This window comes from Chamaea fasciata, unplaced genomic scaffold (genome assembly GCF_029207755.1).
Source record: "Chamaea fasciata isolate MVZ Bird 193981 ecotype frontalis unplaced genomic scaffold, bChaFas1.0.hap1 SCAF_3, whole genome shotgun sequence".
Lineage (NCBI taxonomy): Eukaryota > Metazoa > Chordata > Aves > Passeriformes > Sylviidae > Chamaea > Chamaea fasciata.
This window is the reverse complement of record NW_027094088.1, coordinates 62,897,246-62,915,494: the sequence shown is the minus strand read 5'-3', so window position 1 is coordinate 62,915,494 and position 18,249 is coordinate 62,897,246. Positions and strand designations below refer to the sequence as shown.

The following is an 18,249-nucleotide window of genomic DNA, read 5'->3' as shown; positions in this document are numbered from 1 at the left end:
ATCAATATCATGATGCTCCTAAAACACTTATTGAAGTGGTCAATATCTTGAAGAATAAGCCTGTTTGAATATGGAAAGTGACATACAAAAAGGGATACCAGAAACCTGTCCCATACACATTTCAAAATGTATTTTTAGCATAAAAACTGCAAAAGCAACTATGACATAAATCAAATGAGTTATTGAGAACTATTGATTTCTTCATAGCATTTTAATCTTTTTTAGCTGAAATGAAAGCAGTTTTGGTTAGTAAAATTTCTGAAAGCCAGAATAGTATATAGGAAAAAAAAAAGTATTTTTTTTCTGGATACTGAACTGCAGGCTCGAAGAGCAGAACAGCTTTCTGAGAAAATCAGGTGTTATGTCATCAAATGTATGTGGTAGTGGTAGACCATGAGTGTGGTTATCATGGAGGAACCATCCATCCTTGAGAAGCATCGAGGCTGCTATAACAACCAGTACTATTAACAGAATTATGGCTATCAGTACATATGCCACACCACTTCCATCAGTGAGTGAGTGCTTGTAGAGAACTTGCTGAGACAGAACTTCAGTAACTTTTGGGAACTGCCAAGTAACATCATCTAGACATGGCAGAGCAGTATCTGGAAGGAGAAACAGGACATTCTGTTATTCTCTTTGCTTTTTCGGAAGAGAGACACGAGCTACTTTGGTGATGCTGAGAGGTCTTTTATCATCAAGGTAATAGTTGTCACTTTGAAAGTCTGTATAAATGGGAAGCCCATCCATGTAGAGTCAGTGTTTGGAATAAGATACAGAAGGTTTGGTGTCTCTGTTTCTATCAGAATAGAGACAAGTTTTTTGAGTAGGTCAAGATGTCATCCTTTCCACTGGGCATTTTCAAAGTTTTTGCCACTTCTGAATGGCAGCCTGAAAGATGATCTGTTTGTGAAAAGTGATCCTGTTCCAGGTATTCTCTATTTGAAAATCTGATCTTTTAGCCATATGACTTGAGTAACATGAATGTTGTAATGCATTATAATTTTCTCCTCTGCAGAATGACAGGCATTAAAAAAAAAAAAAGTACAACCCCCCATTCCAAACCAAACCCACGAAAACCCCTGCATGAAAAAATACAAAATAAAATAAATGCACATGAAGGTAAAATCAGAACTTCACCAAGGATCCATATTTTCAGTAAAACATAGTTTCAAAAAATAGATTGAATAAATGGAGTAATACTCCCACATATATTTTGTCATTTTTCAGAAAAATTCTTGACAAATTGGCATAATGTAGATAAAATGGGCATATACTTTATAATTGTTTCTCTGATTCCATCATAAGCTCTTAGGAAACAAATGAGAGAAAATTCAGGAGATATTGTTTTATGCTAAAAGTGGCAAGGAGAGCAATTCATCAGTCAAATATTTTTTCAGTCTCAATAGTTGTAGGCTACAATCAAATTTGTCAGAATATTTTTATCCCTAAAAGAGTCAGGTTGCATAACTAGCACCCACATCAAAAATATGCATTCTAAAATGTCACTGATTTTAAAGCTATTTTGAGATATTTGCTCAGTGTGATGGAAGACTGAATAAAGTCATTCTCACTGGAATCAAGAAACATTTCACTCACTGAACCCTGTGGTCAGAGGCTCCTCATTGTGACATCACAAACATCAATAAATCATTTTCTTAGGAAGTGTATGTTATGGTTTAGGGACTGTTATATGCAGAAACTAAAAAATTTCATGCTGTAGTGACTTGTTAGAAAATGCAAGATAATTCAGTATGAGTTTGATAGTTCATAAGAAATACAGGCTAGTGAGAATGGCCTATACCTCATTCTATGGCAGCAGATAATTTTTTTTTTAATTACCAAAAAAGAGAATTTCATCAAAACCCTTGTTTTTTATTTCTGAACAGAATTGCTTGCCTTACATGAATATGCTTAAAAATTTTTATATTTGCCGACATCTACTGAGTATTGAAAATCACTTTGTGCCCAGAGAGCTGCTAAGTCTCTTAGGACTAACAGCAGAAAAATGTGAAACCAAGAAGTAAATAGCAACAGTGTAGAACAAAGAAATATGGATTGAAAAGCAATGATTTTCTTCAGACTTTGAGAAAAGTTAAACACTACTATCAACTACTATTAAACACTACTAGAATTTGTCTGCATCACAAAAGAATATAGAAGAAAATAGCAGCATTCCTTTGTGATTCTTACTAAGTGGCAAAAGGAACAGCTGTAACATTTTAATATAAATATGATTTTTCCCCTGGAGTACAGGCTATGTTTGAGTTTCAAAATTAGCAACATAAAGTTAAATTTAGTTGACTCGCTAACAAGAAATTTTTAAGAAACCAACAATTACCCCAGAGCTAACATCAGCTCATTTTTATTTAATGAAGAATAAAGCCCGTTGTCATTACTTAAACACTGGAGAACAATTTCAGGTACAATATTGTGTTGATCCCATGGTAAAAGTAAGATGGCTGAGGCCAACACTTGCAGTTGGGAGACTTCTCTTTTGACATCAGAAATAACAGAATTATCCCTGTATCATATAATGGAAACCCACTGTTTCTACTTATCCTTGACTGACTGAACTTCCTAAAATATTTTTCTCCATTTGTCTGAAAGGGAATAAAACTATGGTGGTCATTGACATGAATAAACATGGACTTAGAGTAAAGGGCAGTTTGTAACCTGATATTCCATTTTCTGTTTTTGTTTACGTTACAACTCAAATCTGAAATGTTCTTGAAGGCAATTTGGAGCTAGTAACTTACATTGTACATATGTAAAAACCAAACACTGATGTGAAGCAATTAAATATTTGCTATATTTTCTCAGCTTGAATTTATGTCCTTGATGTTTCTCACAGGTCCCAATTCCCTGTGCCTTGTGGAGAGGAGCAAACTTTGGAGCAAGCACTGATGTTCTCACACCTTCTACCTTTTGCCATGGACAGTTCACGTATGAAAGGTAGGTAAAAACTGTTACTGCAAAACTCCCCAGACTCCTTAAGGAAAACAAATATACAGTCACTGGGTTTGTCCTGCAGTTAGACTGGCAAACAGGGAAATTTTGTTTTGTGTCATGTCTCTGTAGAAGATTGGTAACTTTTCCTTTCTGCCCAGCACAAAAGCCTTATGGCTTGAGTTAGGGTTAGAAACTGAATTTCATACTGTTGGAGAACTACAGCCGGTCTATGAAAAATTTGAGGAAAAGATGCCTGCTTTGAGGTGTTGCAAGGAGGACACCATTATAATTAAAAAGGTTGTTTTTTTTAAATAAGTCATACTGTTAAAAGTTTTTTTCACAAGAAGCTTTTTCTCATTACAGTAAAGCTAACAACAACATTCTTCTCTTTCAATTTTCAAAACAAATCAAATTACTAACCTTTTGACTTTGGAGTTACCACAGATGCTGTAAAATAAAAGAAAACATTCACAGAACTAAACTGCATAAATGAATAAAGAAATTAAAACTGATCCCAACACCCCTTCCCTTTGTCAATGTACAACCTATCTATGCAGAGCAGGAGTTTGTTTTATATGTAGAGAAAAACTGATACACACATATGTTGCTTGTTTAGATAGTCTCATGGCAGATGACTAATTAACCTGCAGATTAAAAGCAGTGGAAAACAAGGCCAATAGATAAGTTATATATGGAGCTTCAAGAGTGCTGCTATTTTTAAGTATGAGGATGAGACAAGGAGTAAATTAGGCTCCAGAATGAGCAGTTATTCAACATAGGTGGAAGGAATGCAATAGAAATGTTCTTTTAACAATTGCAGTGATTTGCAGAAACTAGGAAATTTTCTATTTTTTTTTTTCTTTTTTTTCAGTTGATTGAAACTTCTAGAATTGACACAGAGGATGATCCAGTTTCAAAAGTCTTCTCTTTTTTTATAAGTTTTCTCAGATTAATTTCTTTACTGTTCTTCATAATTGCATTAACAAAATGCAAATTAATTGAACTACCACAATTCCCTTTTTTTTTTCATTATTCACACCTTCATTCTGAAGCACTGTGACAGGTTTTTATGCTATAGAAAAGGATAGATTCATTTTTCAACAAATTGACTGTCTACTGTAGGTATTTCTTGCTCTGAATTTCTATGAGAGAAAATAAAGTCATCTGATGAATGAGTCATCAAGCTTGGCTGTAAAAGGAGAAAATCTTAATGCTCTCCCAAATCTGGAAAAACTGGAGAAGTGGATTCCACTCAGGAACAAGAGTACCTTGCTGCAACAATAAAATACATAGGTGCTTGGCATTAAAAAAAAAAAAAAAATTAAACAGCCTACATTTTTTTCCTATCCTGCACATTCTGAATCTTGTATTATGTGTTTGTTTCTCCATCCATTTACTATAACCTTATTTGAAAAGACAAACCCTTTAAAAGGTGAAATAAAGAATTCTCATCCTCTTGTTCTCAACATTTAATTAGATCTCAGTTCCAGAAGACTGAATGGTTGCTGCACATCCATTCAATTTCTTAAGGAACTTTAATTAAACCAGCAAAATTATATTCATGGCTTTATTTATTTTAATCCCTCTACCTAATCCTGTCTCAACTGAAAATCAAACCAGATAAATGAAACTCTAAAATTCACAGTCTTTTACATGACTTACCATGTACTTTTGCTTCTTTCTTTGTTGTTTTGCCTGTAAAAATAAATTTTAAAAATTATCAAAGATTGACTTCTGACAAGAATTAATTTAAAATATTAGGATAGTTTAAAAGTAAGATAAAAAGAAGAGAATATTCACCAGATTCCATTATTTTTTCTTTTTTATGTGGTTCTGAAAGAGAAAAAGAAAGTAAAGCATACATTTCTTGTAATGCTTTGTTTGATTGCCTTGGACAATCATTTTTCAGTTCCTATTGGCCATTGGATGTGATACATTCCTCTGGACTCTCAGTCCAGTGAGTCCTTCCCTGTTTTCCAGCATGTCAAAATAAAGCCTTTATGTTTGTAATCAATCTCTTCAATGGTTTTCCCACTGGATAAACAAGGTCAGTTTAGCTGTTAAAAAGGGAGAAGAAAGGATTCATCTTTTATAATAATGTGCTAAAAGGAAACCATAGAAACAGTGTAAGTTAAAACATCTGCAGTTTTGCTTCAGGATGGTTCAAATGGAGGTCTACAAACTACCTAAATGTGCGTCGGGGCACCTACTTTTTGATGGTAGTTTCTGTAACACCTCTTTCCATGCTGAAAGAATGTGCTTTAACACCCCCTCACAGAAGGAGCAGGGCAGCCAGCCACAGATAGAGACTGAACAACGTCTACCAGCCAGTGCTGACATTCACAGTAGCAAAAAAAAAAAAAAAAAAAAAAAAAAAAAAAAAAAAAAAAAAAAAAAAAAAAAAAAAAGAAGCTTTTCCTGTCTGCAGATGCTTTTAAACAGCATATGGAAAGGCTGTGCAAGTTTGGATCCACACAGGAACATTTCCTAAATTCCAGAATATCTGAACTGAGTGAACACAAGATATACCACAGGATCATCAAATCATAGAATATCCTGAGTTGGAAAGGATATTATTGAGTTCTAACTGAGGATATTCTATGATTCACATGGGTCATTGTGTCCTGCTCCTGACTTTCCGCATAATAACCACAACAGTCACACCATGTGCTTTGAGAGTGTTGACTACATGCTTCTTGAACTCTGTCAAGCTTGGTGTGTGACCACTTCCCTTGGTACCCCGTGCCAGTGCCCAAACACCTCTGGGTGAAGAACCCTTTCCCAATATCCAACCTAAACCTCACTTGATACAGCTTCAGGCTATTCCCTCAGGACCTGCCACTGTCACCACAGAGAAAAGATCAGTGTCTGCCACTCTGTTTCCCCTCATGAGGATGTTGCAGCACGCAATGAGGTCTACCCCAGTCTCCTCCAGGCTGAACAGACAATAATTTCATCCACTCTTCATATGACTTCTCCACTAGACACTTAAATATCTTCACAGTCCTCCTCTGGATGCTCCCTAATAACTTTATATACTTATATTGTAGTGCTCAAAACTACACAGGACTCAAAGTGAGTACTTTTAAATACAAGCTCATCGCTTATCAGTATCTGATGGCTGTATTTTCTCCAGGCTTATTATAGGATATGTTTGTATTAAAGCTGTGATATAGAGTTAAGCAACATTAATGTCTAAACAGTTTCCACTCTAGAATCAAGCTATAAAAAGTTCCATGTTCAAAGTGATTCTAAATGTTGTACCCTCACTAAAAGTAACCTTATTCATAGATGTGACCTATCATTCAACTGAATAAGAAAAAGGAAGCAAGAACTGCCAACATAAAACTAAATGTTTTTCAACAACATGATTATGATTAATATTTCCATTAAATATTAATTTGTAATCAGTGCTAATACTGACTGCACAGTGGGCAAATAAAAAACATATACTTCATGCAGAGCTATGAAAATAGTAATATTTGGAGGGAAAGACTGATCTTAAATATGAAAAACCCCACAATTGTTAAGTTTTAAACAAAAAATGTCATCACTCCATATTCCCACCCCCAAAAAAGCTTATATCAAACAACATATTTCCATTCTATCTGAAATAAAATACTCCTTTTTTCTGGAGGTTTTTAAATCTCTCTGAAGAGTAATCTTATATATATTTTAAAGAAAAATGTAGTTTCCAAAATAAATCTTTAAACCAAGTTCTTAAAAACAGGGTGTTTTCTCCCAAACCATTTATGGAATTACATTACAACTTCAAAAACAGTATCTCTGAGCCAAAATTTACATTTCAAAGCATCAAAATTAATTGACTGAAATCATGGATCTAATCTTAATATAGTTATATAAAGCACATTTTAGTGTATTGATTACATAACAAATATTAAAAATACTGTAGGTTTTTTAAAGACACATTTTACATGATAAATGAAATTTTAGTGGAAATTATCATGAAGCAGGTTTGTGTCATCAAAAAAAAAAAAAAAGAGTCATGGTTGTGATTTTCCCAGTAATATGAAAAAAGCGATGGAAATAGAGAGCAAGCTGGCATTTATTGCCTGAATAAATGTACTTTCTTGATAGCATCCTACCCTGGGTTGCAATTCTAATCCAGGTCAAGGAGGAAAAATATAGCCAAAACTGAGAGGACAAAAGTTTGGGACCTAGTGGTTTGGCTGTCTTAATGCTCTTAGTCATAACATCTGCAGCTTTGGTTTTGTGTAGCCTGAGTGCTCTTCAGGCTCTCCACTTTCATGCAGATATTTTAGGACTCGTTCTGGAAATTATAATTTTCACTGGTATTGTGGGGGTTTCTGTTTTACTATTGCTCAGGACAGCTTCCTGAAAACTAAAGAAAATGTGATTCTGTCTTTAGTGGTTATGAAGCAAATATTTTTTTCACTCATTCTAAGACCTCTCAGCTCTCAGGAGATCAGGGACCAGAATGATCCTAGCAACACTTAGCAAGTGTTTTGGCAAAGTATAAAAAGTCCATTTATTTAGCTTTATTTCACATTTTTTTTTCCTTAAACTGCAAACATTAGGGAAGGCCTATAGAGTTTCTTTCATAATAGATTTCCAGAAGCATATGAAATAAAATCCTTTTTCCATGAGAAAATTAAAAAAATTAATAACACAGAATTTGACATCAAGCATTTCTGGGAAATCTGACATGATATGAGATTTCAGGTGATTCATGTCCTGATATTTTAATGGAATTAACTGAAAGCTTTCATTGCACAAGCCATAAACTGCAGGAAATTTCAGATCTAGGTCATTCCTGTTTGTCTCAAGTTATCATTTCTTGATATCAATGTCTTATTCTTGACGTTTTTGTACTTTCAAGTAGCTAGTATGACACATGAAAGGATATTGCCAGCTGTAAACACATTAGACATTTGCCATGGCATTTGTCATTATTTTTATATTTGACCATTTTTGCATGTATATGAGACTGTACAGCATATTTTTATTCAGGGAAGTTTTGCTTGTAATATAGTATTTTTCTACCATGCATGGAATTGAGATTTGATTTAGTTTGACATTTTACCATCTTTATTTGCTCTCATGTTTTAAACAAATAGTTTTTCTTGTTTTCTGAAAACCTGCAAACTTATGTATAACATGCCCATAAAACCATAAAAATGTGTTTTGCTTCATTACTAGTGACACTCCTAGGCAATCCAGAGTAGGTGGGAGACAGAAGAGAACCCGAACCTGACTCTGTAGCTCTTCTCTAAGTCACATTATTCCTTAAAGCAAAAACAGTGCTGGGAAGCATCTAGGCTGGCAAATTTGCTGAGGTGTATTTTAGTCTTTAGTACCAGAATAGACATTCACAATGTGTGACTCTCTGCTACCCGACAGGAAAGAACAATTGATTTCCTGTCATAATTTATATAGGTATGTGCACACATGTACAAGTGTGTGTGTCCACCTGTTATTTCCTAATTCAGATAGAGCATTCATGTTCAAGAGTGGTTCAGGAAAATAAAAAAAATGTATTGGGAATTACACAGAATGGAAAAGTTTAAATAAATGGCACTTCAAGTGGATATGCTGTTGTGTGGGATGTGCCACGTGTTAATAAACCAACACCATTTTGTTTACACTCAGTAGCGGCATAAAAATGGTGCTTTCTGTACTCTTTATCTTTTATCACAAATATTTCAGTCAAACCTACTGTTATCATATTCTATGTAGTGTCTTAAATATTTGAATCCTTAGCAGAAAGTTAGCTTGGTCTTACAGTTTTGTAATCTTGGTTTTATAAGCTATATATAAAACTTCTCAGAACCTCATATCATGTTGGCTAATTAAAACCAAATGAGACAGAGTGGTAAAGCTTTCCAAGATATCGTGTCATTAAGAATATTGAGAACATAAGCATTTAGATAGAGAGGAGATCCCTTTAGCCCCTCTGCTGAAAGGAAATGTTGCAATATGAGTTCAGTCGTGTTGTTAGACCTGAGATAATCCACATGAGAAAGCCTTGCATCAAACTAGATCTTTCCTGTTCTCCTGCACCCAAGGAGTGTGTGCTCTGCTATTTTTCACTGCTCTTCTTACTTTCTTGATCATTGTAGAAAACCTCATTGCTGTTTAATACTTTGATTTATAAAGATAATGTACAAATACATTTCTTTCTGGAAGAAGAACTCACCAAGAAAACCTCTTACAACGTGAAATCATCAACATATACTCACTCCTCTATATATGATCCTCTTTTGAGGAGGGCAACAAACAGTTTTCCTGATGGATTTTTGTGAAGAAAAGGAAAGCAGGTGACAGTTCTCTGTATCAGTATCTTTCTTTGAAATCTACTACCTTGTTGGGAAGTATCTCAGAATAATTTTGTGAAAAGAAAAGAAAGCCTGGATGAAATTCAACTGCATTCTGTTCCATCAATTTAGTCTGAGGCTTTTCTTCACAGGCACAAAGAAATGGCATTGAAATTCCCCATCATAAATTGTAGATGTATTATAAGCATATATGCTATAGAAAAGCCAATCTACACCACCTTTCCCCTGCAAATCTAGTGGCATTTTCATAATGATCGCAATGAACTGGATGAGGCCATTTATTCCCATTCTCACAAAGTGAACTTGGTACTACTTCCAAAACATCAGTGTCTGGAAAGATAATTTTATCTGCAGTGTATGTGATAGTCTGGATTAAACAAAGCTTAAGCATGCCCTTGAATGCTTTGCTAAGTGACCTGTCTGGTGGATGCAAGAAGGGCTGTGGATGTTGTTTATTTGGACTTCAGCAAAGCCTTTGACACTGTCTCCCACAGCACAGTCCAGGATAAGCTGGCAGCCCATGGCTTGGACAGGAGCACTCTTTGCTGGGTTAAGAACTGGCTGCATGGCCAGGCCCAGAGAGCGATGGTGAACACTGCTGCATCCAGCTGGTGGCCTGTCACCAGTGGTGTCCCTCAGGGGTCTGTGCTGGGGCCAGTTCTGTCAATATTTTCATTGATGACATGGATGAGGGTATTGAGTCTTTCATTAGTAAATTTGCAGATGACACTAAACTGGGAGCATGTGTCGGTCTGTTGGAAGGTAGGAGGGCGCTGCAGAGACTTGGAATGGTTGGATGAATGGGCAGAGTCCAATTGGATGAAGTTTTATAAGTTCAAGTGCCAAGTCCTGCACTTTGGCCACAATAACTCCCTGCAATGCTATAGGCTGGGGATGGTGTGGCTGGACAGTGCCAGGCAGAAAGGGACCTGGGGGTATTGGTGACAGCGGCTGTACATGAGCAGCATAACCATATGAGCAGTGTGCCCAGGTGGCCAAGAAGGCCAATGGCATCCTGGCCTGGATCAGGAATGGTGTGGCCAGCAGGAGCAGGGAGGTCATTCTTCCCCTGTACTGGGCACTGGTGAGGCCGCACCTCGAGTGCTGTGTCCAGTTCTGGGCCTCACAGTTTGGGAAGGACATTGAGACGCTTGAGTATATCCAGAGGAGGCAACGAGGCTGGTGAGGGGCTTGGAACACAAGCCGTATGGGCAATGGCTGAGGGAGCTGGGGTTGTTTAGCCTGGAGAAAAGGAGACTCAGAGGTGACCTCATAACTCTACAGCTTCCTGAAAGGTGGTTGTAGCCAGGTGGGGGTTGATCTCTTTCTCCAGGCAGCAACTGACAGAACGAGAGGACACAGTCTTAAATTGAGCCAAGGGAAATATAGGTTGGATATTAAGAGAAAGTTTTTACAGAAGGGGTGATAAAGTACTGGAATGGTCTACCTGGGGAGGTGGTGGAGTCATGATCCCTGGATGTGTTTAAAAAAGACTGGATGTGGCACTCGGTGCCATGGTTTAGTTGAGGTGTTAGGGCATGGGTTGGACTCAATGATCATGACTCTTCAAACCTAGTGATTCTGTGATTCAGTGAATTCAAGACAGAGTTAAAGATATGTTAAATCCTTTGTTGAAATTGGGCCTAATTAAAGCCAAAAGTGCACTTGAATCATTGAACAAGTGCAGGGCTATGAAAGTTTGCCAGCCTCAGAACAAAGCACATTAAAATGCCTTTTCTGTAAAGAGTGGACACTTCTGTAATGTTTTTAGCTCTGATTTTTTAATTTCACTTAATTTTACCATCTTTTATTGACATTATCATTGCTTTTATGTATTAATAAAAATCACTTTTTGTAGTTAACTTGCTCCCCCTGCCTTGCTCTTAAAGTAGTGCTTTGTGTTAGCAATACAAAAGTACTTTGATGCATAGCAAATATCTGGTGAGAACAAAAGAAACAAGACTGTATTTACAGTACAAGTGTCTTCACACACTGTGAACCGAAAGGAAGTACTGGAAATTATTTTAACTCTATATTATCCTGAAACTGAGAATACTCTAAGGAAAGCATAAATGCAAAATAATGTGCCAAGCTATGACACTGGGAATTTCAACATCCTAGCAAAAGTAGTAAAAATATCATGGTTTTTAGGCCATTTACTCAAAAATATTAAAAAAAATGGTGAATAAAAACTGGATTTCAGATTAGAAAGCTTAGTGTAAAATAAACTATTTCATGCTCCATATAAATAAATCCTATATGTAAAGAATTCATGGTTGTAAAGTAAAATCTTCTAACATCAGAAAATTCTTCCCTTTTCAGGGCATCATCTATTGTGACATAAATAAAGAATTCATTTTTCCTTTCCCATTCAGAGTCAGATAATGGCTCAGCTTACATAATCCTGTGGACAATTTAGGACATCATGTTCTGTAATATTTTCTCAGACTTCAACTGGGATGAAAATGTCAGTGGGTTGAAATGATTTGTGGAATACATCTCCATCCACATAATAGATTCCTGCAGATATAAAGTGGCTGAGTGATGGACTACTGCACCAGAATCACGGCTTTAGTTGCTGAGGGGACAATGCATTCCCGTCAGACCAGCAGCAGAGTCAGTTCTGAGGCTTCAATAAAGCCTAGTGGAAGCACCCTGGGACAAACAGTTGAGGACCAAGACCCTGTTTCTCCTGGCCTTCGACATATTGCTAGGGATTGATATCAGATAATTTCCAGCTACTGTGCAAAACCAGGCAAGCCTGGAACCAGCCCACTGAAACCACAAAGAAAACTACTAAGTCAGAGAAGATATGATGTTTAACTTGCCAAAGAACTAAGATGGGACAGAGGAAGAATTATGATAAAATGGACTGAAAAGAAAGCTTTGGTGATTCAGGAGGACTACAGAACGATCCGGGATTGAAATCCAAAGACCCTGAGCAGCAATATTAGTACAGGTAGGGCTTCATTATTTTGTTTACTGCTGCATAAACACCTGCTATCTGAGTGAACATTTATTTTGTACAGAAATATACTGCAAGGCTTGAACTGCATTCAATAAGTTACCTCTAACTTTTGTCTCCAAAGAGACGAACTGTAAACCCAGAATATAAACCCTGAGAGTGGCTGTGCTTTTGTTCTGAAAAAGTCTGAGAGGGTTAACTTCAGGGAAAAGAAAATGGAACTGTCAACTCCAGCTACCAGAATAATTTTCTTGGTAACATCAGTACGACAGAAATACATGCAGAGATGCTTTCACCAGGTGCAGTGACTGCTTATAAAGACAAATTTCAGGGCACACAGAGGCACTCAGACATAAGATCCTGAGGAGAATGGGGGATTGAAAACTTTACTATGTCGCTGCCGAGTGAGAGAGACAGGCCCCTTTTCCTTTCTCTAAAGGTACTTAGAGGGGGTGTGTAACATAAACTTGACCCTGATTTTTGAAGTCTCTCCTCTTCGACTGACTACACACGTCTACACAAGATGAGAATACATAGTTTGATGGAACATGCAGACGGTGTGGTGCTGTGAATAAAATACATCCCTGGCATGTGACTTGGGACCTGAATCTGACAAACCTGACAAATAATCCATGATAAGTTTTTCTGCTCTCATTGCGTTGCTAAATTATTCAATAGAAGTGCTGAGTTTTATTAATCTTCTGTAACGTATGATTTTAGCTTTCTATATGTTTGTGTCCTACAGGTGATAATTAAAAGACAATCGATAATCCAGTTCCTTGATAAACATTTTCTACATTTCAAACATACCTGCTATGCCATAAAGTTCTGGATATTTTCCTTTTTATGTAGACTAAAACTGGTTATTGCCATAACCTTTTGGGAATAGCTTTCCTGCTGCCATTTTAGTTACAATCATTTATCTTGAACCAAGAATTAAAATAACTTTCCCGATAAGTAAATAGTGCCCATTACCAGTAAAACCAGAAGCTCTTCCTGCTTTAGGCACAGTGATCTGAACCTATACCACCTATCCTCTAACCAAGGTTTCCAGTATGGCCTGCATTCTAATATTCTGTACTTACCCCATGAACACATTTCCTATATAATTTCATGAAAATGTCCTTTTTCTGCTTCTTACAAACTGTGGAAAGATTGGTGGCATAATAAAGTAATAGTAATTCTAGTACAACCAGTAGTCAGTTTGGGAGATTGGATGCAGCTGACATCTGAGCACTTAAAATTAGCTATTGTCTGTAATACTTACTTTATTCTTTCTGGATTCAAACTAAATTTTATTGATATTCAAGGAGGAAATTGTGCTCAAAAAGATTTACTGTTATGAACCTAAAGTGAGTGATGAATAGGATTTTTTTTTTTTGCATGTATGTGGAGAGGAAGATGGGGAAAACAAGGCATTTAAACCCTAATTAGGCCGTTAAGTGACAGTACAAAATCTGTTAAACATACTGTAAAATGAAATTAAAAATTTCAAGGCAATTCCAGGGAAATTCTAAGCATCAATTAGGAGTTGATGTTTGCAGTGTGGAAAAGAGTTAGAATTGGTTTTTAAACCAGGCAAATTATCAGGGGATAGAGCTGTCACTGGTGCTTAGAGAAGGTGCAGGAGTCTTGCCTATGAAGTGAGACCATCTCCTGAGAGGGTCTCTCAGATGAGCTGTTCCCATCCCTCTCCCTAGCTACAGGAGTGCATGAGCTCAGTGGCACTGAGGCTCCTCGCTGCCTGCCAGGGAATGCAGTCATTCTCCTTCTAATTTAGCTGGAAATGCTCTCTCCATGGTTTGAGTCTGTGCTCCATGCCCTGTCCTGCATCTCCATGCACTTGCTTTTCCCACAGTGACAAAATAGACCCAGCAAACTTTACTAAACCAAGGTGTGGTGTCTCTGCCCCAACAAGATCTGGAACATTCACCCAGCAGAATTAGCTACAGCTGAAGGCCATGATAAGGATTGAGGTGTGACGCTCCAAAGGGATGGGATTAAGTAGGACATTTCCCTCCTAGCCCCTTCTCCTGACAAAGGGTGTCAGGATGAGACAGCTACTCACCACCTACACCCCTGGCTCTGAGAAGCCCTTCAGGGAGACCCTGCTGGGCCCAGCACATCTGAGGGGTGCCTGAGGAAATCCTGTGAAATAAACCAGTGCCACTCCTCAGGGTAAAAGGACAGACTGGTATTTTGTAAGGGTAGGTCACTCCCAGACCTGTTCTGCTGGCACAGCTAGACACAATGCACTGTGCAGAAGAAAAGAGGGAATGGCTGCAGGATTTAGAATGAGAACAACATAAAACAGGGGGAGGCATGGAACAAAACTTCTTCATCTCTGATTTCTCCCTTTAGAACAGCATCACTTGCATATGTCTATGAAACTATTCTGCTTTACAACCAAATACTGGGATCACAAGGTCAGTTTCTGATGATTGTCAAAGTGGTGATTTCTTCCAGTTAGAGAAACCTGGAAATGCTTGAAAATATCTGCTTTCAAAATTAAGTAATGGAATTTTATTAAGGCTGGTTTCCTAGAGCAGCTGTCAGCTTGCAGATCCAGAAGTTCTCATAGACTTCCAAACTCCATATTCACTTTCTTTGCTTTTTCTGTATACAGATACATACAGGGAGGTAAAAATAGTGCATGTTGAATTCAGCAGGGATTTCTCAACCAGTGACATTAAGATCAGGAACATATGTGATGTGGATGCACTGTGAGATGACCAGCTGTGCTCTCAGTCTGTTCAGTCTGCTAAGAGGAGTAAACCTTTGAGCTTTAGGCATTCTTGGGTACAGGTTGTGGTGTAATAAGACATGTGGAAGAAAATGAAATATGAAATTGGATAATATATTTAATTTACTGTGCTAATAGGCAACAGTCTACTTATGATGTTGCCAAATAAGCATATTTAGTATTTTGCTATGGTGAGTTATTCTGGTGCCGAATTAATTTTCAGAGAACAGGAAGGGAAGCTAAAATGCAGAACTCAAATCCAACTGCTCTTTATATTTTTAAGGCAAACTAGATATTTAAAAATGTGTCAGAACAGAATTTCTTTTTTTTTTTTCCGTAAGAAGCCATGCCAGTTTTCCCCCTTTCTTTATCATAAGCAGATTACTGTCATCATCATTCTTGTCAAGAAGCAGACTCATTGGAATATTTTTCAAACATGAACACAAATATTGGATGCAAGCAGGTGGAATGAATTAATTATAAGCATATGGTTCTAACATAACAATTTCTACAGAGTACTGTTGAGACTTCTAAGGGTCTAGCTATACAACACAGTTTGGCAACAGAGCTGCTTTAAGAAATTATCAGTGACATGAATAAAAATATTTGTGGAGCCAGACTTGCTGAAATGATCCAGGCTGAAGGCCCTGCCACACACACATTCCTAAGACAGCTTTCAACTGTAAGCCATGGCAATGGGGTGGTTTACACTGTTACTCCTGTTGTGTTAGCAGAGGTGAGCACAGCAGGCAGGGGTGAGGAAATGATGCTACCCAGGCCAGTTTCACACAGCGCATTGTACAGCCAGGCAATATGGGCTGCAATACCCCACACCCACTGTGATTCCAGGCTGTGACTCCTTCTATGAGAGAGACAACTGCAGGTGTTCCTGGCTTGCACTGATCCTTGACCAATTCCCAATCACACCTACTGATGTAAGTTATTATTTCCTTTTTCAGAGGAACAGAGCTCTGAGATAGACTACTGAAATGGTCTGAATTAGAGAAAGATAGACAGAAAACAATCTTAAAGGGAAAAAGAAAAAAGAAATGAAAATATCTCAAATTCATACAGAGGGATCAGCTGGAGGCAAGAAGCATCAGAGAAAGTGTGGGCTGGCCACTGCTGGGATGCCAGCACCAGGCACACCTGAATAGCACAGAGTATGGTGCAACACCAGATATCCTGCTTTAGACTACAATAATATTATGGTTTTATACTCTCCGAATTTTCATATGGGAATTCCTGAGGTGCTTTTTGATAGTTAATATAAAATGTAGTCAAACTACAAATATAATGACTATTTAGGTTGTTACTCATTATATTGGGTTTTATTTAATTAAGCATAAATGAGATGTGGCATTTTTGAAGATGGCTGTGAAGCAGATGAGATCATAAATAAATAAAAAATATTATATTTTTACAATCCAATCTAATTTCAGGTAAGAATTTATGCCATTATTTGTTTTAAAAAAGTTTGCTTCTCTTTTCAGTGCATATTTATGATTATCTAAGAGCTGAATTTTGACAACCTACTGTGAGATCAGCACTTTGAAATATCAGATCTTCTTCTCAAAGGGCTTGAATATAGCTTCACATGGAAACTAGTTTCCGTAAATATTGCTTTTAAAATCAGACTTTACATTCAGATTTTTTTTTTTTTTTTTTTTTTTTTTGTTTTTGTTTTTGTTTTGTTTTGTTTTGTTTTTGTTTTAATCTCAAGTTTTGCAGAATGGTCCAATATGGAACCTCATAACTGCCATGGGAGGACAAGAAGCAAACATGATGCTAGAAATCAGTGTGAAGTACTTTTTTTCTTGGCAAATATTTCCCATACGAACTATCATATTGATTTGAGCTAAACAAGTAAAAAACCACTCCAACAACTAACAAAACTCACTGGCTTATATGACATCCAGCAGATGGTGCTATGATGCAACAAACTGGCTCAAGAGTACAAGAAATATACTGCATGCAAACATTTTTCTCCTTTACCTGGTGATGCTGGTTTTTTGATGGATGGGTTGGCTGCAGGAGCTTTTGCTGGCTCTTAAAAAAAAAAAAAAAAAACTGTTTATTACAAAGCATTTTATTTTAAAAAACCCACCGAAATCTGAGGAAAGGCTTCCAGTGAGGAAGCCTGTTAGAGTTTTAACTGTAGAGTTAAACAAAGAGATTATTCAAAGGGAGAAGGGCTGAGTTGTCTTCAGTAAACTCAGAGGCAACAACAGAATAACCAGCTGAAGGACTACTAAGCTCTGGTTGTTAGGCACTGAATCCTTTCTTTCAGCTTTTTCTGCTTACTAGTTCAGGATCTATTGCCAAAACAGAGGAGAGAAGGCATGTAGGGGTTTCAGCCTGGCCTTGACCCTGAGACAGCAGCTGTGTGCTGGGAGCCTCTGCATCTGATCTTGCAGCTTTGAAGCAGCCTCTGTTGAGGCCTCACTCTTGTGAATTCAGGAGTGGTACGTCAGGGGATCCCACAGCTATTCAGAGTGGCATCCTTTTGCATTATCTGAAACTGGCCCTGGTTAGAAGAGCTGAAATTGGGCTGCTTTTGCAAAGTACATCCACTGACTTAGCTGTACCAGGAATCTCCCTCCATCCTGAAGAATGGAGGAATATTCGGAGAACGTCTTCATGTTTGATCCTGCAACTGAAAGAGCAATTGCCATAATCTCCTAGCAGAGTAATGTGCCCTCTATGGCCAGTTGACTGTTCTTGGTCTTCTCACAAAGCATTTGCATGATACTGTCTTTGCTTCTAGAGCATGTCCTTGTGGAATGAAGGTCCTAACAGCGAATGGTATGTGCATCCCCAAGTGGATTTGGGGAATCTCAGCCGCATATAGAAGAACCTAAGTAACCTACTAGATTTATTCACTCTTTATTAGCATTTAGACAATTGCTTTTATCCTCAGGAATTACCAAAAAAACCTGCACTTAAACCACAACAGTTTAACAAATATCCATAAGCTAAATCCCACCAACGGTCATAAAGGATTTTTTGTATCAGCTAGAAGGTTCTTTAAATTAAAATTCACATTTTCATATCTTGAGAGGAAATAACTAATCATTTTAATCACAAGCTGAATTACAGAATGCCAAAAAATGTTAGTTAATCCTTCACATCTGTCACTGTATTATTACAATGAAAAAGAACATGGCTAAATCAGGAATGTAATTTTGAGTCTTTCCCCTCCAGTCTTTTGAGAAGTTAATAAAAGATGCATCATATTGTCTTGTAAGATGGAATGAAAACAAAATACAGTT

General features: G+C 37.2%; 1 protein-coding gene across 38 annotated transcripts in view; it reads right to left on the bottom strand.

The window, feature by feature from the left end:
* Window positions 1–18,249, bottom strand: part of TRDN (triadin) — a 225,433-nt gene that overhangs the window by 79,181 nt on the left and 128,003 nt on the right. For 34 of the 38 annotated variants that reach the window (XM_066179292.1, XM_066179289.1, XM_066179279.1 and 31 more), the window contains 4 exons: window positions 16,973–17,026; window positions 4,753–4,785; window positions 4,615–4,647; window positions 3,373–3,399 (listed from right to left, as the gene is read on the bottom strand). In XM_066179292.1, coding sequence (XP_066035389.1) covers window positions 3,373–3,399; window positions 4,615–4,647; window positions 4,753–4,785; window positions 16,973–17,026 — 147 coding nt within the window. The remainder of the gene's footprint in view (window positions 1–3,372; window positions 3,400–4,614; window positions 4,648–4,752; window positions 4,786–16,972; window positions 17,027–18,249) is intronic. The other 4 variants (XM_066179281.1, XM_066179282.1, XM_066179305.1 and 1 more) reach the window with 1 other exon arrangement.